Raw genomic sequence first — 25,380 nt, 5'->3', positions numbered from 1 at the left:
ATGTTTATTGCTCTGTCTTGTGGTATTTTCTTCCCACTTATCTGAAAAATCTGCAAGAAAACCTGTCAGTAGTGGTCTCTTCTGTCATATGTGTCTGAATGATCAGTCCATCGCTCATCCCACCAAGCACCAAGCCAAAACCACATCATCCATCCCGCTGGACAGACACCACCACAGCTCTGGTGCAGCACACGGGCAGCCGGTCCCTCTGATGCTGCAGCCACACTCTAATGAAGATAGGAAACCAAAGCATGGAGTTTGAGCACTCTGGTCTGAGTGATTAATTTCAGGACACACAGAAGTGGCATGGAGAAGCAGGGAACCAAGCCTGTGGCCCCTGGTTCAGAGCAGAAAGGAGCACAGGGATTTTATTCAGAGCAGTCAGTAGTGCACCAGGTTCAACCAAGGAGTCTCCAGGTCCAGGCAGCTCTTCTCCTTGTACTACCAAGATGGCAAGCAAGTACAGCAGTATGCTTCATCCTGCTGCAGGATGCTGTGTCTTCTCAAGGCCTTGTGCTGTCACACAAAGAAGAACAGGAGGAGGAAGTTTGCATTCTGGGATCTTCTGCTAGTGTTGCCCTGTAGTCCTCTACAGGAAGACAGCAAAGATAAACATTCCCCTTTACCGATGTTTCCAGATACACCTTTATACCTGTTAAATTTCTTAGAGAAAAAAAATTAGATTTGACAATGTAATTTGATTCTAGTGAAATTTTAGAGGCAATTAAGGGTTTTCTTTTTGGCTTTTTTTTCAATTCCTCTCTAGTAGAGACCAGCAGCTACAAAGACACTTTCGTATTATCCACTATACTTCTTAGAATGACAGAATTAAGTTGGAAAAGACCTCCAAGATCATTGGGTCCAACCTTTGACTAATCACCACCTTGTCAACTAAACCATAGCACTAAGTGCCACGTCCAGTCATTTACTGAACACCTGCAGCAATGGTGCCTCCACCACTTCCCAGGGAATCCCATTCCAATGCTTAACAATCCTTTCCATTAAGTTCTTCCTGCTGTTCAACCTGAATCTCCCGTGGCACAGCTTGAGACTATGTCCTCTTATTCTGTCACTTTTTGCCTGGGAGAAGAGTGTCACCCCCACCTGGCTACTTCTACAGGTAGTTGTAGCAATAAGGTCTCCACTGAACCTCCCTTTATCCAGGCTAAACACCCCCAGCTCCCTCAGCTGCTCCTGGTGTGACTTGCTCTCCAGACCCTTCACCAGCTCTGTTGCCCTTCTCTTGACACACTCCAGCACCTCAGTGTCCTTCCTGAAGATTGATGCCATGATGATTTTTTGCCTTTTCTTTTATACCCCTGTTATACCTTTTTACAACTTCTGTATTCTTAGTGCTTTTTGCCTACATTCTTGGACTTGTTTGTTCAGCTAGGAGACTAAACATTTTAGAAGCTTCGTAGGAAGGGGTTAGTGTGCCCCAGACCCCAAGGTCCTCTCCAGAACACATTCTGTAAACTAAGACAGAACCATCCAGGGGAAGGTTCCTTGGGGAGTGGAGGGGCTCATTCAAGCCTCTCATTGGGGAATTTTTGATAGATATGCTAATTAGTAAGACCTATAATGTTATACCAAATCTTTTGGGAGGCATTGCAGTGTGCATTTCGGTGCATTCGACCTGGACGTAGTGCACCGAAGGATCCTTAAAATAAATACCAAGGTAAAATCCCTTTTTCCCTTCTAACTGCATTTGACTCTTGATTTTAAGACCAGGAAAAGGCATCAAAGTGAGGGGCCCAGAACTGGACACAGGATTCAAGGTGCAGCCGCACGTGCTGGACTGAGTGCCCTGTTAACAATACACCCCCAAATTTCAACATGAATACCTCAGGTGGCTGCTGTCAGGGGCCCAGGCTCTGGGCTCCCCTCTTTAGCTCATAAATTGCCTTCCCTACTCTCTGTTGACATAGCATGGCACACACGGAGGAGATGCAAGGAAAGCAGAGAATGGAGATGGCACATTTCTCTTCTCTTAAGGACAGCATATGTTAGAAATGTGTCAGGATTTCTGAGTTAAAGCAGCATAATGAGATGTCAGGGAAGGCGAACAGAAGGGGAAAATTAAGGCAACAGATTTCCCTGGGAAACTCTGTTTTGCAGAAAAATCATTGGAGGAAAATTCTATTTTGATTAACATTAATTTGTCCCTCTTCTTTTTTTTTTTTAATTTTTTTTTTTTTTTATTTTTTTATTTTTTTTTTTTAATTTAATCTCTGAGGCAGGATATAGGGCAGAACAGAGACCAGGGAAATGGCAGCCTCGTCGCCGAGCCAGCGTTGCAGCAGAGCTGATGGAATATCTGGGTCAGCGTGCAGCAATTCTTCGCAGATGACTGAGATCTACAGAGCCAAAGGCCAGCCTTGGCAGTAGAGCCAAGGGCTCCTTTTGTAACTGAAGGGATGTAAAATCTGCTCCCCCATTTCAAGCAGCATTTGCAGGAGGGAACCCCATGCTGCAGCCTCCATCAGCTGGAACTAACGCCCATCGGCTCCGCTCACCCATCCCTGCTCAGCAAAGCACAGGCTGGGAAATCTGCGTTGCCATGGGATTCAGCTACAAAAGGCCAAAAGATGTGGATGTCAACCAAGTATCCAGATATACAGGGAGGGTATTTTCTGCTCTAAAACTGATGTGGAAGCTCTTCTCTAAGAAACAACATTTTGCTTTCTCACTCAGGAGAGCAATGTCACCCAGACACAATTTTTTGTATTTTAAACGTCCTTATTTAGCTTTGAAGATCTTTCCGGCAGGTTTTAGGAAAAGCTCATACATTCAAACATTTGGCTACTTTTTCCAAATATCCTGCTTGGCCTAGTGAAAGATATTACCTTTGCTGACAGTTGTAGTGCCCTCAGAAGAGATACAGCTCTGGAGACCAGCACGCTGCCCACTGGGCATACATAGATCATGTATCATGGGATCTTTCTCCTTTCTGCTTCTATGAATCAACCCACTGGGACAGGAGCATGAAAGGATAAGTGCTTTCCTTATATATCATCCCTGATCGTCAGTAAGACTGGCAGCTGTCTCTCAAGATTTGTGATAAACCCTTTGTTAGAAGTTGATTCACACAGCCATAACCTTCAAAGTCAAATGTTAGATCATCCTGTTGGGTTGCGCAGGCCATCGGGATTTGTGCTGATTTATGTTTGTTAAAACATGTCCTTCAAAAAAGGGTAGTCCACTCTTGATTTGACAGCCATAGAAGAGGGAAGATCTGTTATTTCCCTGTACTGACCAAAGTTTAGGAAGTAATTCAGGGATTTTTTTTCTCAGATGTTGAAAGCACCAGGAGAATTTTTCTAATGATCTTGATTCCTGGCAGAATGCATCAAGTTTTGTGCTCAGGACCTGAACTGGTAAAATGTGATGCCAACCAGCTAACTAACCTGCCTTGCCACTCAATGTTTAAAGACACAAAATAGATGAAGTGCCCGATTTTCAGCAGTAATATTGAGGAAAGGTCAAGACCAGAAGAAATGTTTGTGTTTCTAGAATAAAGGCAGATGCTTCTGCAAATGCTTGAAAGAAGGGTGGATAATAACACAAGGATTTTGAGGCAGTAGCTATTTACTACGGGAATTTTGGATGACAGCTACCACATTATAGGTGTTTATCTAATAATATTCATCCTAATACCAGTATGCTTTGACTGAACTAGTCAGACTAATGCAGGTCACTCCTTTGTTTCTGCCATAGCAGAACTCGCTAGAACAGCATTTTTTATTATGAACATTTCTCCTTAAATCCTTCATGTTCTGATGCTGGATAATTTCCTCTTCACACTGACAATACAGGGCAAAGAACAAAAAGATCTGGGGCAGAGAACACTTAATTTACTGAGTAAATAGTATTGTACTTTTTTTAAGTGGACACATAGAGGTACAGCATTTGACAAGACATAAGGATTCACACCAAACTCAGACCTGTCCATGCACTTTTGCCTTGGTCCATAGAGATGACCTCATAAATTAAGCACAGGGATGGTTGTTCACAGTCTGAGTGATGCAGAGACATGTTCTGAATAGCACATAATGCACATTTAATTGTATTTATTTAGTGGCCATGGATACAGATATGTGACTTTTGCCCTTTTTTCACGTTGTAGACATGTTACATTGAAAAACTGTCTGTCCATCACTAGTTCTTGCTTAGGTATATACTCATGAGGCGTTAGCAGAAAATAAGAAAGCAGGAAGGACCTCCTATAATCTCTGCATCCTGCTGAGGCTTTACACATCTGCTTACTAAGAAAATAAAGGCTATTATATTTCCAGACAGGTTAACTCAGAGTCTTGTGGAGTCAGAAGTATTTCAATCCATGTGGTAAAACTGGTACAAAGTGTTGCTAATCAAATGCTTGAAAAGAAGATGAAGGGAAGAGGGAATGAAGCTGTAATTACCCACTATTTGGACAGTTGAATCTGGACTATTCATAGTAACACACCAACTGTATCTATCCAATTGCAGTAATGAGTGATAGCTCACTACTCAACAATTAAGTTTTCCTTCCCCACCTCTGAAATTAAGGTCATAACCTTTTCTATTTACTTTTGGGATGTGGTAAATTAGAGCTTTGGCTTCATTACAAAAATTAATTAAAATAGTCACACAATGGCACCATTCATGGCTGTGCTTGTCCCTCCCTGCAGTATGTCCTCCTGTCAGCTCTCTTTGGTTTTAGTCCCAAATTCCAGTACGTGCTAGTCTGCCTGTATTATCTGGATCAGTAGACTAGATTTTTCTTTTTGTCCATCTTCTTTGATTCACTGGAAAATCTCCTCTTGTTTCTAATCCTTCTGGTTGTGGGTTTTTTTTCTTTTAAGAAACTGTACACTAGCAGTCTTTTGGCATGATCTGATGTCCCCAAAATGCTTTCTGGCCACAGAGTTTGCAGTAGAACTTTACCTTTGACTCACAGCAGAGACCTCTGCCTAACAATTTCACCTTACTGACATCCCAACTGTCTAGGTCTGGAAAAGAGGATTAGTGTTCTTTTCCTCAGAATTTCAAAAAGTAAACAGAACTACAGAGATAGGAGGAAAAAAAGCCTGACTATTCCCCAGTCACACAGAGTTGGGAGTCTGCCCATTGAAATAAGTTTTTTTTTTTTCTACGCCATTTCTTTGTGAATGTAGTGCTTGTTTTAAAAGCTGGATTTATGAACTGGCAAAAAATAATATTTTCTTTTGTAGGAGAAAGTGTTGCATTATGTTTCACATGACTATGTCCTGAGGTGGTTCAACATACTGAGTTCTGAGTTCAACATACTGAGTTACCAATAAATACAGATCTCAGAGATTTCAAGAATAGTGATTTACTAAAAATTATTGCTTGATGGGAAGTACAGAAGAGCTCAGATTCATTTACGTAACACCTAAAGGGAGAAATGGCCAACAAAGGCTTGGACTAATACATGCTGGTGATAGAGCCCAACAGGCAACTTTGATACATACATGTAATTATACTGAAGTCAAAGTTAATGCTGCTCTGAAGATGAGAACATGAGATATTTGCAAAAGTGACACTTATTATAGGCTTTATTTCCTCAGAGCATTTAATCATGTATGTAACTGCAAGTATAACCTGATTTTTTTTTTTTTTTTAAACTTATTGCTTGACTACACAGGTGCACTCAGGAAATTTTATCCAAGTTAATTTAAGGTATGACTTCAAGACGCATCAGCTGAACAGCTTTAAAATGTAAAAGTGAGGCCTGGTTTTGTGGAGTGAATGTGTCCACATTCCTGATACAAGGTAATGAAGCCAGTTTGAACAAGGGTTCAAATCAACAGTTCCGTTTCTAAACCCATGTGAGCTGCAGATGAGAAACAGAAGGTATCTACTGGGGAATGAGCATGGGAAGGGTTATACAAGCTGCCCCTTCTTTGTGAAACACAAAGAGGCAGGATCCTCCTCTGGGCCAAAATAATCTTTCCTTGTAGGCTTAGTTTTCAGCCAAATCAGGTCCCTGTGTGACCCATCCCATGGGTGCCTGAGTTGGTGCTGGTGACGTGGGATGGGGCAGCAAGGAGGCCGTGGGTGGGAGGTGACTGTGGAAATACAGTCAGTGCTACTGTGGACTTGCATTGGATGAAAGCGCCCACATAACCCTGGCCACAGGACCCCCTTGACCATTTACTGAGGTTGATCATGGAGGAGTTTTAAAAGCAATGACAGGAACATTGCTTGGAAGGAGGCAATAGACCCGAGCTCCTTTTCCGAATCTACCAGCCTCAGATGGCACATGTGAGCAAGGACATCCCACCTTCCCACTACTGAAAAATGTGGTCCCTCTGTAAAGCCCTTGATAGAATACACAAACCCCAATTTTCAGATTTTGTGCCTTGTGCATGGAGATACCTGGGGGCAGGACTTTTTTCCCCTATTTGTTGGTGAGGGGGAAATGGAAGACAAGTTTAGTCCCTTAAAAATAATCATCTTGTCCTCTATGTGCCCTGAATAAATGACATCCTGTGTTGAACTTTGCTGAAAATGCATTTTTTTTCCTTCTGAGAGAAGCTGAAAATGAGACTGCATTGATATTTTGCTGCGGAGTTGTTGCCTGTAGGTAGGCTTTAGATGGAGCCGTTCTATGGAAATCAATCCTGGTACAGCAATAACAGCTGTTATTTTGCCAGCACACAGCAAGCAGAAACAATTGCAGAGGTACCCCCACTGCAGCAATGCTATTTGGTAATTTAAAAACAGTGCAAGACATAAAATAACCTGGATAAAGCTATTTTTCCTGTTCTGAAACCGCAGACTGTAAACACACACTCATGAAAAAAAGGGAATTCTCCTTCGCCTCTATGTATGGCCAGTGAGTCATGTAATATTTATAATACTGTTGGGACAGCTGTGTGAAATGGATTCTGTTTGGTTTGCTCCATTTTTTATCAATTCCTTTTGTCATGTTTCTGTGTTGCCTGCTATCCTACCTCTCTGTCCAATTAGGCACTGCAAAGTGAGCTCATCTGCTTCCATGGACCGAGCAAGATTGTACCCTGTGAGCACCTTGAGGACTGGAGGGATGTGAGAGACTCCATCTCTTGGAAGCTCTTGGGCTCTTTTTTCTTAATCTATAAATAGGAAAACATCATCATCCTTCAAAATGTAAATCATTATTAGAAAGCCTCGAATGGGGACAGAATATACTGGTTTCAGAAAAAGAAAGTATTCATTTGCTTCTCAAGTTTATTGACATATTTTATGAAGGCTCAAGAATGAAAGATTCTGTGGCAATATAATGGAGTATTATAATATTAATTTGCATCAATTTCTTAAAGACATAATTCAATTATATAGTTCAGCCTTTAGCAACCTATTCGTTTAAAATCATATCTCTTTTTGAACTGTCAACCACTTGGAGGAACAGCCCTTGATTCTTTCTTGATTGTATGCTAGATGAGGCAATTTTTCCTTGGGGAATAACATTAGCTAAATTAGGAAGACTGTAATTTAAAGGTGATTAAGTACCTTTTGTGATTGTTGTTTTACAACTTCAATCTGATAACACTTAAGTGCATGTGTAATCTAGTCTTCCACAGGGCTACTCTCATTCATAAGTGGTCTTAAATCCTTTTAAGGTCAGGACCTAAATAAGTACCACAGTTAAACCTTTTGTGGCACATTGACAGAGCATGTATTTGTTCTGATTCCAATGACATTTCACAGTTGTGCTTGGTGCACAAACAGTAGGAATTCTTTTAAAAATTGGGATTTTCATTTTACAGAAGGAAAAAGCAAGGAACAGGAATGTGAATGGATACATTCTGGTCATAAGGCAAGTCTGCTGGAACACCTGGGAACATGCTGTGGACTCCTGGCCCTCATGCATTTGTGTCCAGCTTCACTCTGGCTGTACTTTTTGCCTTGGTGCTTAGCATGAGAGGAGCAGAAGGAACCATTGAGGCCAGGCAAAGTGACCAAGTCATTGCTCAACCTGCCCACTGATGTTTGAAGAAATTCCTTCCTAACCATCAGCTTTCTTGGGGTTTCAGTGGAATTTTTGTCAGGAGAGCACCCAATGTGTTGAAGGATGTCAGAACATGGGCTACTATTGCACCATTGACAAATTTAGGGTTGACATCTGTTGGGGGCTGCTGAGCAAGATGCACTCAGCTGACCCATTGTCAAGAAGTGGTGCTGGCATTTGTCCATGCACCAGGATATTTTACAGAATGTCATCACTTGGTAATGAAATGCTCCCCAGTAATGATGGCTTACGAACACAGAAATAGCCTTTGCCCATAATAAAGTTTTGCAAATAATGCTTGCAGGAAGTGATTTGCTAGGAATCAATCAAGCAGATCCCAGAAATAATGTGGCAGATGGTAACCCGACATTACTGCAACATCACCAAACTACTTCTTACTCGCACTTTAAGCAACCATTTGGACTCAGGTCTTCAAAGAAAAATGTTCACTCTCACTCTACAGCTGGTTGAAACTGAATTGTCACACCACAGAAAATTCTATCCTTAGAAGTCACTAAAAGGCAGAATAAAATTAAAAATCTGAAATGTCCTTCAATGAAAAAGAAAAAAAAAATCAGTTATCAAGACTCTATTTTGATGCCTTCAGGCTATGTGTCCGTTCTTTATTTTTAGCTGTGTTAGGCTACAAACAAAAATTTTAAAATATAAAATTAACACAATCTTTGTTCTAAGTGATATATATGAAGAAAATTTAACAAAATAGATTTGAAAAAGAAAATGCTGGAAAAAACAAACACCTTCCTCTTTGCATTTTGATTTTTTGTCCTATGAATACAAAAATTTGTTGAAATCATCATGTCTCCATTTTTCATGCCCTAGCACCTTCTGACAGAAGAATATTCCACCTGAACTGTTGTAAGGTATTTGAACCTTGATAGTGTGCCCCAGCCAAACCATCTTTAGCTATTCTTATCAGAGCCCTCAGAGTGGGACCAGGCTGGAATTACCCTCACTGGCTTCACCTGGCCTTTCCACCTTCAGCTGCAGCACATCAGCCCCAAGAGGGTTTTTAAGCTCCAGTCTGAAGGTTCAAGGGGGGAAGTGAGGGGGGGAGGGAGGGGATAGGTTTATATTTGCTTATTGGTCTTTGTTGTTTTGGTTTTCTGGCCTAACTTGGCTGCTGATCAATGGATGGGTTTTGTTGCTGTCATTGTGTCAATGCTGCTTGCCTGGATCAGAAGCCCCACCTGTTAGAGCCCTCAAGAATTCATCAAGGACTGAAAGGGAAACTGTGCTAAATTGGAAAAGAATTGAGAAAGAAGAAGATGAAACACTAAATACCAAGACAGCAAGGAATAGATAAAAAGGACTGTGCTGCACTTAATTAAAACCACTCATATTATCAGAAAAGTGTGCGTGGAGCTCATGGACAGAATAGAGAAACCAATCAAGCAATGTGAAATCTCATACACAGCAGTTGCAAAATGTATATGTACTGCATTATGGATAAGTTGTAAAATGTATAAGTAGAGTATCATATAAAGGTTGTAAGATGTGTAAGTAGGTAAAATACATAAGTACTGGGTTATGTAGAAGTTGTAAAAAGTATAAGTAAGTAAGAAAATGTATAAGTAGAGTGATATGTATAAGGTAAGTAGGTAGAATGTATAACTAAGCAAAGTGTATAAGTAGGGTATGTTGTCAAAGTTGTGAGATGTGTGAGTGGAGTGTATTTCAAACAATAAGAAGCTTCTGTGAAATCATATTGATTCGTCGATCAGACGGCATGAGTTCCCACACTGAACAGTTCTGATTAGGTCTCTCTAGGTTGTGACTGGCTATGCTTGAGTTAAAGTGGTTTAAAAAGTTACTCATCATAACCAGTGAGGTGCACTTTCTTATTTGCAAGGTAAAACCCATTTTCTTACATTGTATGCCTAACCTACTTGTTATAATTGATTGAGATGTGAAATTATTACTTCATTTTTCTGTTGTATACCTGCATATTCTTTCATTGCTGTATGAGACTTATTGCATGCTACAGAGCAGGCAGCCCTGTTTTATTTACTATAGTATCAGTGCAGTCCTTAAACAACAGCTTTTCTTACAGAAGATTTTTCACCCTCCTCTCCCACACGGATTGTTGCACTCTGAAACCTTTCCAGAAATGAGGTTAGCCAAGCCACTGTTTGCACTAAAAGAAGAATCATCCCAGAAATGGGGTGGCTGAAGAAAGCAAAGTAGGCCACCAACTTTCCCTACCAGATAGCTGGCTGTGACTGTGTCCCAGAGGAACGCTGTCATGCTGGTTATGCGACAGCACCTGAAGCTCAGCATGAGATGAGCAGGTGTCATTATCACAAGCCCATAGGGACATTTATTGAGCTTGTCTTTGGGAGCGAGGGTCATGCAGAGCTCAAAATTAATCGCCTGGTCAGACCCATGCGGGTCAAAGCAGAGGAAAATTGCTGCTGCAGCCTGTGCTGCTATGGCCCTGTTGGAGACAGGGCACCTGTCCAGCCTTTCCCCTCAGAGAGAAATTAACATGGAGGATGCAATCCCTCATATGCACCTACCTCGGTACTGGCTGAAATGAAGCAAATACATTGGCACAGACACTGGCTCTTCTCAGGCAGAGTTTGTAGGATAAATTTTAATAACTCGAATTCCTACATTTCTATCTCACTCTCGGTGTGTTTGGCGTGTGCTGCCACGTGCCGGTGTCGCACACGTGCAGGTTGTGAGCCACCGCCTGTCTGCGTGCAGAAAAAGAGGATTTCGACCACAGTGTTTTGCAAAATCTGGCGAATTGTGAAAACTGAATTACTTTAAACCCCCACGTTTCATACAACCCACTCTCACAGTCTTGCCTATCGTCTGGCATTTGTGGGAGAGGATGACTGAGCAGCCCCACAGCTGCTGCCGGCTGTACTCCCCAGGCTGTAGCTTTGCTGAGAGCTCTCAGCTCGGTATCGGGGGGCTCAGGCAGACGCCTGTCATCAGAAACAGCCGAACTTCGGCCATTTCGGCGAACGTCAACAGAAAAAAACCAGTTTCTTCGCCGAATCCTAAACATGCAAGTCAGTTCCTGCCCTGACGGGATGGGACCGGGACCGGGACCGGGACCGACGGAACCCTCGGGGCCGCCCCGTCGGCAGCGGGGCGCGAACCCGCGGTCCCCAGACCCGCGCGCGGCCAATCGGAGGCCGCGCTGGTGACGCGGCGGGGCGGGCGGGGTGCTCGGCGCGGTGCCGGGCGGGGGCGGGTGCTGCCGCCGCGGGAGCGGCACGGCCGGGCGGAGCGGGCTGTTCCCGGAGAAGGGCAGGCAGCGGGTTGGGTGCTTTGGCTGTAGCCTGGTCCGCTGGGGTTGGCAGAGACTCCTCCAGGCTGCTCCACGAGGACCGGCTTGACGCTCGAGCCTGTTTTATAGAAAAGGATTTTTTTTTGCCCCTTGTCTTTTCGGAGTGTGCTTCGCCCAGCGCCGCGGGCGCCCGCTGCCCTGAGCGCTGCCGTGCCGGGAGGCGCGGGGGGCCGGGGCCGCGATGCGCAGAGATGGGGCCTGTGGCTGCTCCCGCATGGGCTCGTAGTGCCCGCTCGGCGCTGAGTGCCCGGGTGCCGGGGAGGTGCGTGTAGTAGAGAAGCGCCAGTAGCGCTGGATTTTATCCCGCTGTAGAGGTGCAGGCAGACAGGGGTTCAGGTGTGTTGGGGTGGTTTGTTTTTTTCCCTCTCATTGCCTACATTAGCTTGTTTGCCCCTTCCCCGCCCCCCTCCGTTTTGGTGGTTGTTTTTTTGGTTTTTTTGTTTTTTTTTTTTTTTGGGTGAGGTGGGAGCCCGGGGTATCTGATTTTCCTCCAGCTGAGCAGTGCAGTTGCAGCGGTAGCGGTGAAAATCCTGCTCCTCCAGTGAGCTCGAGCCAGGAAAATGGAGGCTGTGATAGAGAAGGAATGTAGTGCTCTCGGAGGGCTCTTCCAGACCATCATAAGCGACATGAAGGTAAGAGGCTGAGGGGTAAGGGGTGTGGGGGAGCACAGGGGAGGGGAAGCCTCTTCCCACCTGGCCCAGCGAAACTTCGCCCCGGGCGGTGCAGCCGCATCGGGGGCTGGCGGCGGCTCGACCTCCCCCGCGGCGCTGGGGGGACGCTGCCCCGGGGCTGGGTCCGCGTCCCCGCCGGCGGGACCAGCCCGGTAGAGGGGTTCCTTGGCTTCACACCCAGGGTTTGGGGCTTGCGAGTTGGTTGCAGGACACCACCTCTACCTCCCTCCTCCTTCCCTCTTTTCTCTATTTGTCCTGCTCAAATATGCAAGCTGTTACCTTGCACCAGGGTCAGCGATTTCCAAGCCTGCCTCTTTATTTTACAAATATTTTTCTTCTCCTTTTTTCTCCCCTGGTGTGGGTTGTCAGATCGGTAGCAGAATGAATGCAGCGGGGCGGGAGCGTGGTGCGGCGGAGCCGGGCACGGAGCATGTCAGCCGTGGGGTGGGGCTGGGAAGGGCAGTGTGAGCATTTCGGTGCCAGGGTGATGGGCGCGATGGCAAAAAAATCTCTGCCTGGAGATGTTCAAAAGTTGATATGTGCCTGAATTAAAATTGCAGCTCAGTCGTTTATGTGGTATTATTTTCACGCTGTATATGCTCGTGGAGGTGGCATTTCCTTCTTTCTGTGAATGGATGCAAAGGTTTCAAGTCACCGGGTCCCTCCACCAGCCACCAGAAGCCTGACTGTGCTGATCCCGTCTCTGCCAAAGGGTCCCTTTGAGAGAGGCGCTCCCAACCTATCCTTGGCAGCCAAGGGCACTTCAGCAGGGTTTTCTCTGGGTGAGCGGGTGCCTCCCACCCTTCTCTCGTGGAAATAAAGAGCGTAAAAGCGCTGCTGTGTTCTGCCCGTCATGTCTCCCCCAAACCCCAGGGCTCGAGGCGCCCAGCCTCCGGCATACGGCCGTACTGCAGAATACTGCAGTGTTCCCCTGGACAAGGGCAGCTTGTCTTCCTGCCTGGGCCGACTGGGAAGGATGCCGTTGTGGGAGATGTTGAGGGACGTGTCAAATAATGGGGGACTGCCGTAATTTAAAGGCGGCAACCGTGCGTGCTCTGCTTCTCCCAGCCAGGGGCACGGGATTTCTCTGGGTGTTTTAATCCATGCAGGGCTGGTGAGCAGCGAGGGCTGCGGGAGAAAGAGCTGCCGAGTAGTGTTGGAGGACAGGGTCTGCTCTAGGAGGGAGCCTGGCAGAGGTTAATGGCTTCTAGTGTATTTTTTTGCGGGGGGGGGAGGGGGGTGTGGAGAAGCTGTTTGCAGTAGAAGTTTTTTTTTGGCAAGTGTTCATATGCACTTTCCTCTCAACAGATCTTAGGAGACATTTAAATAAAAGCATGGCTTGTCAATAGCAGGTAGATTGCAGAGAGGAGAGGGGAGTCTGTGTATATCTGTCAAGACAGTGCTGCAGACCTGGCAGTGGTGGTCCTCAGGCTCTCAACCCCCTTGGATTTTTAATAATGACTGCACTTTAAAATGAAAGAAACCCCCCCAAAAGCAGGAAACGATCACAAATCCTGGAATCACTTTAGTGGGCAGTGCATGGAACACGCAGGAGATGTTCTGTTCCAGATGAAGTGTGGTTTCATCACAGAGTTTCATCACAGAGGGACACTGATATGTTTATTCTTTCCTTCTTTCCATAAGTGGTGCATTTGGTTTTTCTTGCTCTTAAGCCAGTGGGCCTCTGTGGATTCATTTTTTTTCTTCTGCACATTGCTACTTGCATGGGAATGCTGCTCATCAGAAAACATGTTGACATGAGCGTATGAAGATGGGCACAGGTGTGAATATTTTTTTCTTAATGCTTTCTAGTAGTGGAACCTGTTTTGTGAACTGAGGGGGGAGGTTTGGAAGAAATCACTGCAGATCTTTAGCAGCATGGTAGTTGTTATGGTTTAAAAAAACTGCTCATTATTTAGCATGAGTAGAACAAAGAATTTTTACCTGTGGTTTGGTTTGATGCAGCTGATGCTGTACTACTCATGAGATGCACTAGGATTCTTTGTGAATTGTGCACAAAGGAACACAACAATTTCTAAGGAAAAGTAGGTATTTTCTGATAGTTAACCAGAACCTTTCAACTAATCATACCTTTAGTAGTAAAGTGAAAATTAGCATTTTAAGTACTGTTTCACGTAGTCAGATCTGTGTGGGCAGGTTTCTGGCAGGATCTTGGAGATGTTGCGTAGGGGTCTGCCCACGCATACCCAAGTGCATTATCTGTGCCTATTTCTCATCGCAGGCTGTGATCAAGGCCCCACATGCCCTGCAGTGCTGAGGGATTTGAAGCAGCATCTGCCTTTTTTTAACTAAATGGTTCACAGGTTCTTTTATCGTATGTATTGCTCTACCTTAAACTTTGTTGTAAAGATGGTAGGGTTAATGAACAGCTTAAATTACTCTGAAGTCTTGCCAGTGGATGCAGATGGGTGCTGCAGCTGAGGTGATGAAGATGCAGTACATGTGGACTAATTTTTCTCTTTGTTCGCAGTAACACAGAACTAGCTCAGGTGTACCTGTTGTTAATTTTGAGCTCTGCCTGATCTTGACAAGGGTACAGAAGCTGGGATTATAATTCCGAGCAATGTGATTGTTTCCGTTTGTCTCTGTATACTGTGTTAGATTTGAAACTTCATAAGGGTAATATATGTCAGTGTGACTAACACATCACATTTTGTGACAGCAAGATTGTCTCTTGCTGGCTGAGGTCTGTGGAATGGCCTTTAATGTTTTCTCCATATACCACAAATTTCTCTCCACTCTCTACCAAAAATATTTTTGTGGCTAATACTCAACAAAACCTGCTCCAAAACAACTCAGCATAAAGTTAAGTGATTTGGAGAAATGATGTTATTGAGTAAATATAACAACAGTTAGTAAACATCTTGTTTATACAGCACATTATTGTACATCATAGAGTCACAGGATATTCTGAGTTGGAAGGGACTCACATGGATCATTGAGTCCAGCTCTTAGCACTGCACAGGACACCCCCAACAATCCCACCCTGTGCCTGAGAGATTCATCCAAACGCTTCTTAAAATCTCTCAGGTGCTGTGGCCACTTCCCTGGGGAGGCTGTTTCAGTGCCCAGACACCCCCTGGGTGACGGAACTTATCCTGGTGTCCAACCCTGACACAGCTTCATGCTGTTTCCTCGGGTCCTGTGACTGGTCACCAGAGAGAAGAGATCAGTGCCTGCCCCTCCACCTCCCCTCGTGAGGAAGCTGTAGACTGCAATGAGGTCTCCTCTCAGTCTCCTCCAGGCTGAACAGAACATCTGGAACTTCAATCCCCTGACAAGGGAAGTCCATTTTTTCCATACAAAACAAGGGTCAGATTTGTTGAGTAATATGGTGGTGTACATGATGACAGGGTTGTTTGTGAAAAGTCCACAATGGGAATTGTACTTGGCTGTTGTGCTCTAGAATTGGGTTTCTATGCTTTGAGATTTCAGGATCTGATTAAAGAATCATAAAGGTGGGAGCGTGTCTGCCCATCCCATCCTTATTTTGATCCATTGTCACAGCCCTGGTGTTTCCTACGATACATCACTGAGTATGTGGCACTTAGGATTTGTTATACTCTTATGCAAGATGTTTTTCAAAGCAATCAAAGTTTATAAAAGCAAAAATAAAATGCATGTCCCCTCAGAGGAGTAGTGCTGTGTGCTACGTGCAAACGCTGTGCAGCTTGTTTTTGAATGCTGAGTTTTCTGTAGCTCCCTGTGGGAAGGGAGTATTTGATCTGAATGGTAACTCTTTTCTGGCAGTTGAGAAATGAGATTCTGCAATGTGCTGTTAATTTCAATATCTCTTTTAGTGTAAAGCAAATCATTGCAGTTAATTTTTGGGAGGGCCTGTTGCGGATGGGTTTCAAAAGAACTTGTCTTCTCATGCAGAGCAGATTTTCTTTAATGCTGCTTTTCCTTCTGAGTTGATTTTATATTCCTTTTAATCACGTTGTTCTCCACCATCCTGAAGAAGAAAGAAAACACCTCTGAAAACATTGAAATTGGCTGTGTTTGTAGTTCATCACTTGCTTGATGGTGTTTCTTTGGCTTTTAGCTTGTTTATTTGTCTTGCCTCTTCTGCCAACATGTGTTTTGACAGAGCAGGGGCTTGCTGTGTATGCACAGCACCTGACACCTGTGCGGTGGGCATGGGAGGAAGATGAGTAATGAGCATTTGGATGAACACAGGTTGTCTGTGGCTTCATTTATACCAAGTCACAGGATTTACTAAATTTTTATGGGTCAAGTGGGTGTTACCACTTAGTCTCATTCATCTCCCTGCATGTAAGGGATGTGCAGGTATTGTCCTGATAATCAACAAAAATCAGGTTCCCAAAGGAGGTGTGAATTTTTGGAAAATTTTAGAAACTCTTTTATTATATGTGTATGTGCCTTATTTATATTTGTTTAGCTGAAAGCGCAGTAAAATAAACTTTTTGCTTCTGGCAGTAACCTCTACTTTAATACTCTAGAGGAGGTGAACCCTTAACTCCATTGCTGCTGCTGGGACTCCCAGCCTAGGCAGTGGTGCCCCTTTGCCTTCAGTCCTGCAGTTCTTGGTCAAAGCAGAAGAGAGAGTACATGAACATATGGGCATGAGAAACATTTATGTTTTTGCAGCCTCTTATCTCCTTTCAGGAAGTGACCAGTGAGAAGCAGCATTTTAATCTTGCTTTTGTAGAAGCTGGGACCCAGGGGTGGCCACATCAATAATTAAGAGTTGTTTGTTAAGTATCCCTGATTGCTTGTGAATGCCTTGTGATATTCACACAAATAATATAAACTCAGTGGAAAAAAGTATTTGATGGAACAAATAGAACTGCTGAGACAGTTACTACAGCAAGTACAGCTGCAAGTCCTCAGCCTTTGTGTTAATCCAAGGGACAGCACACACGTAGCAGAGAACCTGGGCAAATTTATTTTAGTGTGACATGTTGTAGTGCAACAGCTCTTCCCCAGCTGTGCTTTATTTGAAGCTTGAGATCTCTGTGGAGGTTAGGAATGTTCAGTTGAATGATTTTAAGGGCTTGTTTCAATCCAGCTGTTAAGAATGATAACTATTGTAAGGAAAAATGAATGTGTCATGTATTGTGACCGGCACTGTTTAACATCTTGGTTGGTGACATTAACAGTGGGATTGAGTGTTTCCTCAGCAGGTTTGATGATGTCGTCCAGCTGTGTGGTGCAGTCACCATGCTGGAGGGGAGCAATGCCATCCAGAGGGACTTTGACAGGCTTGAGAGGCAGGTCTCTGTGAACCAGGGAGATCTTATTACACCTTTCTACCAAAAGGGGTCTACAAGAGAGTTGGAGAAGGACTTTTGACAAGGGCATGTAGTGACAGGACAAGGGAGAATGGCTTCAATAAAGATGGCAGGGTTCAGTTAGATATAAACAAGAAATTTTTTTACTGTGAGTGTGTTGAGATACAGGTTATCCAGAGAAGTTGTGGGTGGGTGCCCGTTCCTGGAAGAGTTCAGGGGCAGGTTGGATGGAGCCCTGAGCAACCTGGTCTACTGGAAGGTGTCCCTGCCCATGGCAGGGGAGTTAGGACAGATGATCTGTAAGGTCCCTTGCAACCCAAACCATTCTATGGTTTTGTGTGCAACAGACAGGCTTGGAGAGGAAGCACACCTGCCATGTTGCACTGGCATGTCCCTTACACAACAGTCTTTAGGACAACTATCTATCTCAAACCTAGCAAACTAGTGTTTCTTCCCCTTCACAAAAAAATCTTAAATGAGTTAATTTGCTGCTTTTCTTGCCACTTTTTTTTTGTTCCTTAAAGGTTTTACCACTGAGGCATTTGGAGCGTAGCTGGCTGCTCTGGTTTCTTACCCCCTCTGCCTCCCAACAACCTGCTTGCTCAGGCCGTTGGTTTGCATACACTGAGATTCTTGCCTTTTCCAAGCAGCTGCAGTATCTTTCTGTAAACATCTTGGAGGGGGAGGGATTGACATGCAGCAAAGTCTGAAGATGGTGCAGGAAGAGAGCCACTGCATGCCTGCCTAAACGCTGGGGTTCAAGGAACAGGGTATAGCTGGGAACATACTTACTCACGAGTAGTTTATTTTTTAGGAACACATGTTTGCTTGATCCAAATACTCATGTGAGTGTTAACAATTTATACAACTGCTGAACATTTGCTACGTAAATGTGTATGGGGCTGGCTTATCCTGTGACATACACCCAGGGCAAGGATTTTTAATATCTCTTAAGAGTACTCCTTTTGGACCTGGCAGAATGCCAAGAGCTGCATAGTAAGGTTTGTGCGGTTGTAAGTGTGGAAGGAGTTGTGCAGTGCTGCATGAAACACAATTGACTGAACAAATGTTGGAGAACAAGAAGTCTGTGTAATTACAGGCTTAGTGCTGGTTAATACCTAACAGAGGGTCATATTCAGTGGAGGTTACTGCTTCCTTCCTGAGCTCTGAGTTTGCATGAGCTGAACCCAAATATTTGTTGAAAAATACCTGAAAAGCTCAACTTTCTTTTGCTTTTTTTTTTTTTTTGAAGTACAGGAGTTGCAAGAGTTGGTGGAGTATTCTTGATGAATCTCTGAATGGAAACTTGTGCATAGCAGCATGCTATGTGTTTTCAACTTCTGAAGAACATTTTTAAGGTTCATGGTCTACCCAAAGACAGTGTGGCCTTGAAGATAAGCAGAGAGCAAAATAGGAACTAAATCTTAAAAGGCTTTTTGGTCTACTTTAGAGCATGCGAAGATGACTACAGAGAAGTTTGAGTTAGTATCATAAAGGGGCTACTCTTCAGAATGAAGTAGTCTCTTTAGGCTACATATATCTTCAAGGGTATGTTTTCAATTTGAAAATTATGTCTACCGTGATACTGTAAGGTGCCAAGCACTGCTTTGTTTGCTGGGATCTGTGCTGACCTTTAAGGACATTGATGGAATTCTTCCTGCTGGGCTGAGATAGCTTGGATGCTAAGATGTTTGGAAGGATTGGAGACAAAATGTCTAGTAGTTTTGTGGCTAAGACCATAGCAGCTTTCATCTTCAAAGTGCTCTCTGTGTGACTTGGCTCCAAAGAATGGCTCCCGTTTTACAGAAAGGCAAGCTATGGCTGCAGGTTTAGTGACTTCTACTCCCTCCCCCTAGGACAAGAAGAAATTGGGTGCATCTACAACATGGAGTTAATGAGGGGATGTTTTTTAAGCTCCCAGTATAATAGGTTTCTATTCTCACATACGTAACACTTTGTTTTTACTGATAAAGATGTGTTGCTGTTCACCACTGTGATAACCCGGTGTTTGTACGCAGAAGAGATGACATCTACAAATGACTATAAATTCTGAACAAAAATGTCCTGAACTCCTCTTCTGTAACTGAAACTACAGAACCTCTCTCAGTTTTTAGTGGAGAAGCCTGACTGGAACATCTTAACCATAAGCTGATCATGAATAATTTGTCTGCTTTGTGGGGTTTTGTGTGAGCTCTGTACTTTACACTCTTCTGGTCAACAACCATAAGTGATGTGTAGTTGGTTTTAATCCTAGGATGCTAGCTGGAGTATGGTCATCCTTTAACAAGCTCTTGCGGGAATGAGCTTGTGTTGGTGTGTACAATGCTACCGATGAGTGTATAACTAGAGACACTTGGTTCATGGTACAGAAAGGTTCACATTTGTTCTTGTTTTGTCTTCCACATAAACTACCACCGTGCTTCTCACCCAGGCATAAAATATATATTTTTTTTTTTGCCACAAAAGTCACATGTATGCTGTGTAGTGTCTCTGAAGCCCTCTGTGTAGAGGCATAATTTGGGATTTTTTGTTAATAAAGCTGTATTGGTGAAGTCTCCGAACATCCATGTACCATCTGGGAGCACGCCACATGGATGCTCATGGATGCATGAGCAAACCAGGGGTCTGATTTGGAGATTGAAAGGGATTATTTATCTTCTCATGAGTGAAATGGAGAGAAAGTAGCCTGCAATAGTGTACTTGCACTTCACTGTCTGTCAAGAGGCAAAGTTAATTAAGCACTGAAAACTTGGGTACCTGGCTGCTGCCTTTCTCCGAGTGAGATACTTTTGTAGTCAGCTCAAATGCTTGTTAGTACTTTGGGTCCTGGAGATTGACATGACTGCTTGTGGAATGGAGGTTGTGTTGAGTGGGTGGTCAGAAATTAGGGTTTCTGCTTGCTTGGGAAGAAGTGATGAGACCCCAGTGGGGTTGGTGTTGTTACAAACACAGGGCTGTTGGCTTGAGGCTGTCCTGTGTAGGTATTAACTTGAGTGACTGCCTCCTGATATTTTAATTATCTTTGTTTTGATCCAGCTGAAATATTGTGGGTTTAGAAAATAGCTGCTGAGTGTGAACAGTGGCCACTTAATGATTGAGTGGATGCAAGGCAGTATTGATGAGTCTCTGAGGAGAAATTTGCTATTCAGGCTTGCAAACTTGTTCAGACCTGTAGGGAAGAATGTGGAACTATATGCTTCCTCTGGAAGACTACTTAATGTCTAGCTTTTTTAATGTGGCATGGGATAAAAGGTCTTCAGAAGCTGTGGCTAGTTGTTTCCCACCGCCCCCCCATCTTGTGAATAACTTCCTATGTTTAGAGAGGGAGAGACTGTTTATACATGATGTATTTTCTCACAGTATGAGTCTAACTTTTGTTTGCTAATTACCCAGTCTTGGATTTAAACTGTGAAGTGACTGTTTTGGAGCTGAGTTTTTTCATCTTACAAACCATGAAGCTGAGCTGTGGATAGTACAGATTTGACGTGGTCCGTGTTGACAAAGAAGGAGGCTCCTAAGTTGGATTTGTAAGCCAGGATGAGTTTTCATGGGTCCTTGCTGTACTACAAATTAAAGTCACAACCATAGGACAACTGGTATCCTCCACTGGGGATGTTTAAACATAGACTAATGGAGGGCAGGTGTTATTATAATACAAATTAAAGGCTCCAGAGCTCTGACAACAGAATGGTACCAAACTTAGGTTCCCTCCCCCTTTAAATGGTGTAATAAATATGTGTGTTCTTTTAAAGTAGTGCTGCATTTCAGTGCTGCTACTAAGGGAAGTGGGCATTCTTTAGAGTTCTTCAGATGGTTTAGGAATGTAGAAAAAATGGGTATCTGTGGTGGTGGTGGTGTTTGGGTTTTTTACCCCAGTGGTGTGAATACCCTTTTCTGGACTTTCCTTGTGTAAGATTTAGTCTTGATTTTTTTCATGCCATTATCTGTTTTCTTTATTGTCCTAACGTCTAAACACTAAAAACTAAACAGTTTTGAAAATACTAAACAAGTGGTTCTGTGATACATAGAAGTATCCAGTTGACAGGTTTTTTAATAGCATATAAGATGTCTACAGTAGTGTTTTGTGGCATAATTTTCAATGTTGTGATAATGTATCACCTTGAAAAGCAAAGCTTGGCATGCCTATTTATACTGTGCATGCTGAGGGAAACTAGTTTCTAATCCTGCCGTTCCCTAAACAGGAGGCAGAAATAATGGAAGTAAATGTATGGATACAAGACTCTGATTTTAATTACCCCTGCTTTCTTTCCTGAAGGGTAGTTACTGATTAAATGACATCTTATTCTGATCCTTGATGTGCCTTTACTTTCACCTGCATACACTATAATCTCTCAGACCTGAATCTGTACCTGTCTGCTCCTGCGTTCAGTAATGTCTGTGTTCAGCTCTTGCTGTGAAATCCTGTGAAGTTCATGTCTTTTGCTGTTGATGCCTTTTCATTCCTGGCCCAGCGAGGGTTTAGCACAAGTTGAGAGTCCCTTTTGCTGATGGAGCTAAGCTCAAACTTCCTCTGTGCACGGCAGTATCTTTATCTTAGAAAGACAAATGAGACTTTGAAGTCAGGTGGTCTCTTTCCTTGTCTTGTGGGAGTATTTCTGCAAGACCTCTATATAAATGTGTTACTCTTCCTGAAAGAGTTCTAGTGAAAGGAAGCTGCCTGACCTTTCAGAGTTGCCTGTTACCTGGTCTTATAGTTGAGTGGGTTGTGCAATCCGAAACTTCTCTGCTGAAGCAAAACTGATTGTTTCTTGTCCTGCACCCCTGGAAAACAGATGATGGACAACATCGGGTTATGGGATGCTCTTGAAATCAGTATTGGGACTTGGCTGATTGAGTTCTGGTTTTGAATACAAGAAAGAGGGAGTAGGTAGGGGAGATTTAGATTAGACACAAATTGATTTATTTGTGGGTGGTGAGACAGTGAAAAAGGTTGCCCAGAGAAATTGTGGATTCTCCATTATTGGAAGTGTTCATGTTCAGTTTGGATGGGGCTGAGAATAACCTGATTCAGTGAAAGATAGCCCTGCTCCTGGCAGGGGGCATGGACTAGATGTTCTTTAAATGTCCCTTCTAACTTAAACCATTCTGTGATTCTGTGTATTTGAAATGAGGTGGGTAATACCAAGGAGTAATAGAATAGGTGGTGTGTATATATCTGTGTCATTATAAAGGGTGAAGTCTCTCTTGCCAGCAAAATTCCTGTTTCAGTGCGTTGAAAATTTGAGACTTTAGATGCAGCCTAGAAATATTCATAAGACAGGCCCTTGATGCTTTTCAAACTAGAAAGAGGAAAAGCCAACAAGCAGAAGTTTTTTGGATGGAGAAGAGCAATTATGAACTTCAGGCACGATGAGGCTAATTCTGTATTCTCACCTGTATTTTGCAAGACCTTTTGTGACTTGTTAAGGGTCTAGGCAGTCCTATCCATGAGTCATGGACTTGGCTAAATGAGTGGATTGAACAGAGGGTGTATTAATGTCTGGTAGCACTTTGTAATTCTTGCAGTTATGGCTGGCCGAGTGTTCTTTCACCCAGTTGACTATTGATTCTTCTAGGAAAGAGGAAAAACTTCCAGTGCCAGATGTTACCTGAGAAGGAAAGCTGACTGTCAACCATTGTGTCTTCCAAATGTGTTGAGACATCTATGGCTGGAGCCCTCTTTTATTCTTTTTTCCCCCTCCCTCTTTTTTTTCAGACTGTTACGGTTTCCTGTCCTCTTCCCCTCCACTCTTTCCTGGTTTTGTCTGTTAAAGAACTGTGGAAAAGTGGTAGTCTCTGTGTGCAAACCATACTTGCTGATTGCCGTTCTTTGTGTGTAACATCTGTGACCTTGTGTGGTGTCTAGCACAATAAAGTCTCTTTGCTACTTGGAGGTAGTGTAGTGAATGCCACAGAAATGAGACATTCAAAATAATCCTTGTGATTCTGTTATCTGGTAAAAATATAAAAAGAAATCTTTTGTTTTCAGCATAATTTACTTTGGAGGGGTAGGAGGACACATGCACAAGCCAAGTTACAATTTTTGTTCCAAAAATAGATGTATGGCATTTGGATGTGTTACTAGGGTGTGGAGCTCTGTAACACTGTTATGTGTTTGGGACTCAACTTTTTAGCTTATCATAGCTGAGCAATGACACCGAGGTGGAGAAGTTCTAACTCCTGTAGCCTGTGTAGTTGTTTTTTTCCCCATTTCATTGAAGTCTTGCAGTTAGTCATTGTTAGTACTTTCCTGGAAGCCATACAGGTCTTGGTTTGATAACCCTTGAGCTAAAAACAAGGCACTGCTTTCTCCTAGTTCTCTCTCTTACCTCTCTAGCTGAAACAGCCAAAATCAGATTCTGGATTTGCTTTACTGAAGAGCACCTCCATGTCTCTTTCCCCCTGCCCCAGAAATTTAGATGGGCTGTTGCTCTGAACAAGATTCCAAACTGTTACTGCTGCCTTTGTACTTGATGTCCCAGCAAGAACTGGTAATAAGGCTGAAAAGCCTTTCTGATAAATGAAAGCACTTAAAAGAGCACTGTCAAGGGTTTTTTGAAGATGGAATGAGTCTTGTCTATGAGAATTGGGGTGCATGTAAATAAATTAATAAAGTAAGCGTCTTTTTGCTTAGTGGAAAAAGAAGAATCATAACTTCTTGGCAGAAGGAGTGACAGAACATTTTAAAACTCAAGGCTGCTGATACTCAAGTTGTAATCTTAGGTACAACAATCTGGGTACCTGTTCTTTCTTGCCATTAGATGTCATCAATAACAATTGCAGTAAATATGCTATGCTTTGCTGCAAATCTACCCTTCCTTTATTGAGAAATCACTGGGTTTCTCATGTGTGTCTCTTCTCACTCCTGCTGCGGGATCACTGGACTGAAAGAGAGGGAAAAACTATCTTCCATAAATCTTTTGTAGTGTTGTGTTTATGCAGGGCGGTTGTGCTGGTTCACCAAAAAGAAAAAAATTTCCAACCAAGGCTTAAATACTTTTTCCAAAGCTGCATCTTGGTGATCATTGTCTGCTCTTTTCTGGTGTGGTGGGCTGACCTTGGCCAGCTGCTTTTTATCTCCTCTTCCTCAATGGGATGGAGGAGAAAATAATAAGAAAAAGCTCAAGGATTGAGACAAAGACAAGGAAATCACTTACTAGTTATTGTCACAAGCAAACCAGACCTGAGTGGAGAAGATGAAATTTATTGCCAATTAAAATAGATTTGAATGGTGAGGAAGGAGGACAAAAATTAAGACATCTGCCAACGTCCATGCGTCTGGGTGTCAGATGGGATTTCACTGAATGATGATGGTCCACCCTTTTCCCCGTGGCAGTCCAGGAGCTGTGGCTTTCGAGGACTCCGCCCAGGTTTGGGTGTTGGTGTCTGGCACTTCCAGACACACTCTCTGTCCCTGAGGGGAAGTTGTTTCATGTCCCTAATTGTGGACTGGCTACCTGAGTGACAAGGCACGAGGCAGCAGTTTGTTTCTCAGCCCTGAGGCAGAAAGGTGTTTTCCGTGTTTTCCCTGCCTGTATTTGGTATAGATTAGCTGGAGCTGGGCCGTGGGATCAGGTGACTAATCATCTATACGCCCACTAATTAAGCAATGGGGTAGGATAATGGCATGCTACAGCTTACTTATGGTGACGTGCTGGGCGGGCAGCAGAGCCCCACTGAGGAGCTCCAGGGGCCCTGATGCCATGGAGTGTCATACGGCAGTGGGAAACATCTATTCAGATGAGGACAGGTCAAATTTCTTCATTCGATGATGAAGAAATAATTGGGCACAAAGTTATTTTGGGGAAAATAGTCCTTGCATTAATCCCTTAGCAATTTTTAAGAAAAAAAGACAAACCCTCACTGTAATTGATCCCTGTTTCAATCCATGAAGAGCTAAATGGGAATTTGTGTCCCAGAATCCTGCTGTGGCTCTTCCCTAAGCGTGACTGGACCTGGGGGAGGCCTCCTGCTTTCACAGATAGCACCAGGCCTGAGTAACCCTGACATTTAAAAGGGGGAAAAATTATTTTCTGTATCAGCCAGCTGAAACTGGAAATTGCAGAGGGAGCAGAGGAAGCTCTGGGAGAGGCAGCATTAAAAATACTGTGTTAT

The 25,380-nt window shown here is 43.5% G+C and overlaps 1 protein-coding gene across 4 annotated transcripts in view; it reads left to right on the top strand.

The window, feature by feature from the left end:
• Positions 1-11,251: 11,251 nt before the first annotated feature.
• MTSS1 (MTSS I-BAR domain containing 1) overlaps positions 11,252-25,380 on the top strand; it is a 125,553-nt gene continuing 111,424 nt past the window's right edge. For all 4 annotated transcript variants that reach the window (XM_082298009.1, XM_082298007.1, XM_082298010.1 and 1 more), the window contains exon 1: positions 11,252-11,950. In XM_082298009.1, the coding sequence (XP_082154135.1) occupies positions 11,879-11,950 (72 nt within the window). In that variant the 5' untranslated portion in view covers positions 11,252-11,878. The remainder of the gene's footprint in view (positions 11,951-25,380) is intronic.

This window comes from Coloeus monedula (assembly GCF_965178545.1).
Source record: "Coloeus monedula genome assembly, chromosome: 1".
Classification (NCBI taxonomy): Eukaryota; Metazoa; Chordata; class Aves; order Passeriformes; family Corvidae; genus Coloeus; species Coloeus monedula.
The sequence above is the reverse complement of the archived record's forward strand: the minus strand, read 5'-3'. Positions and strand labels throughout refer to the sequence as shown.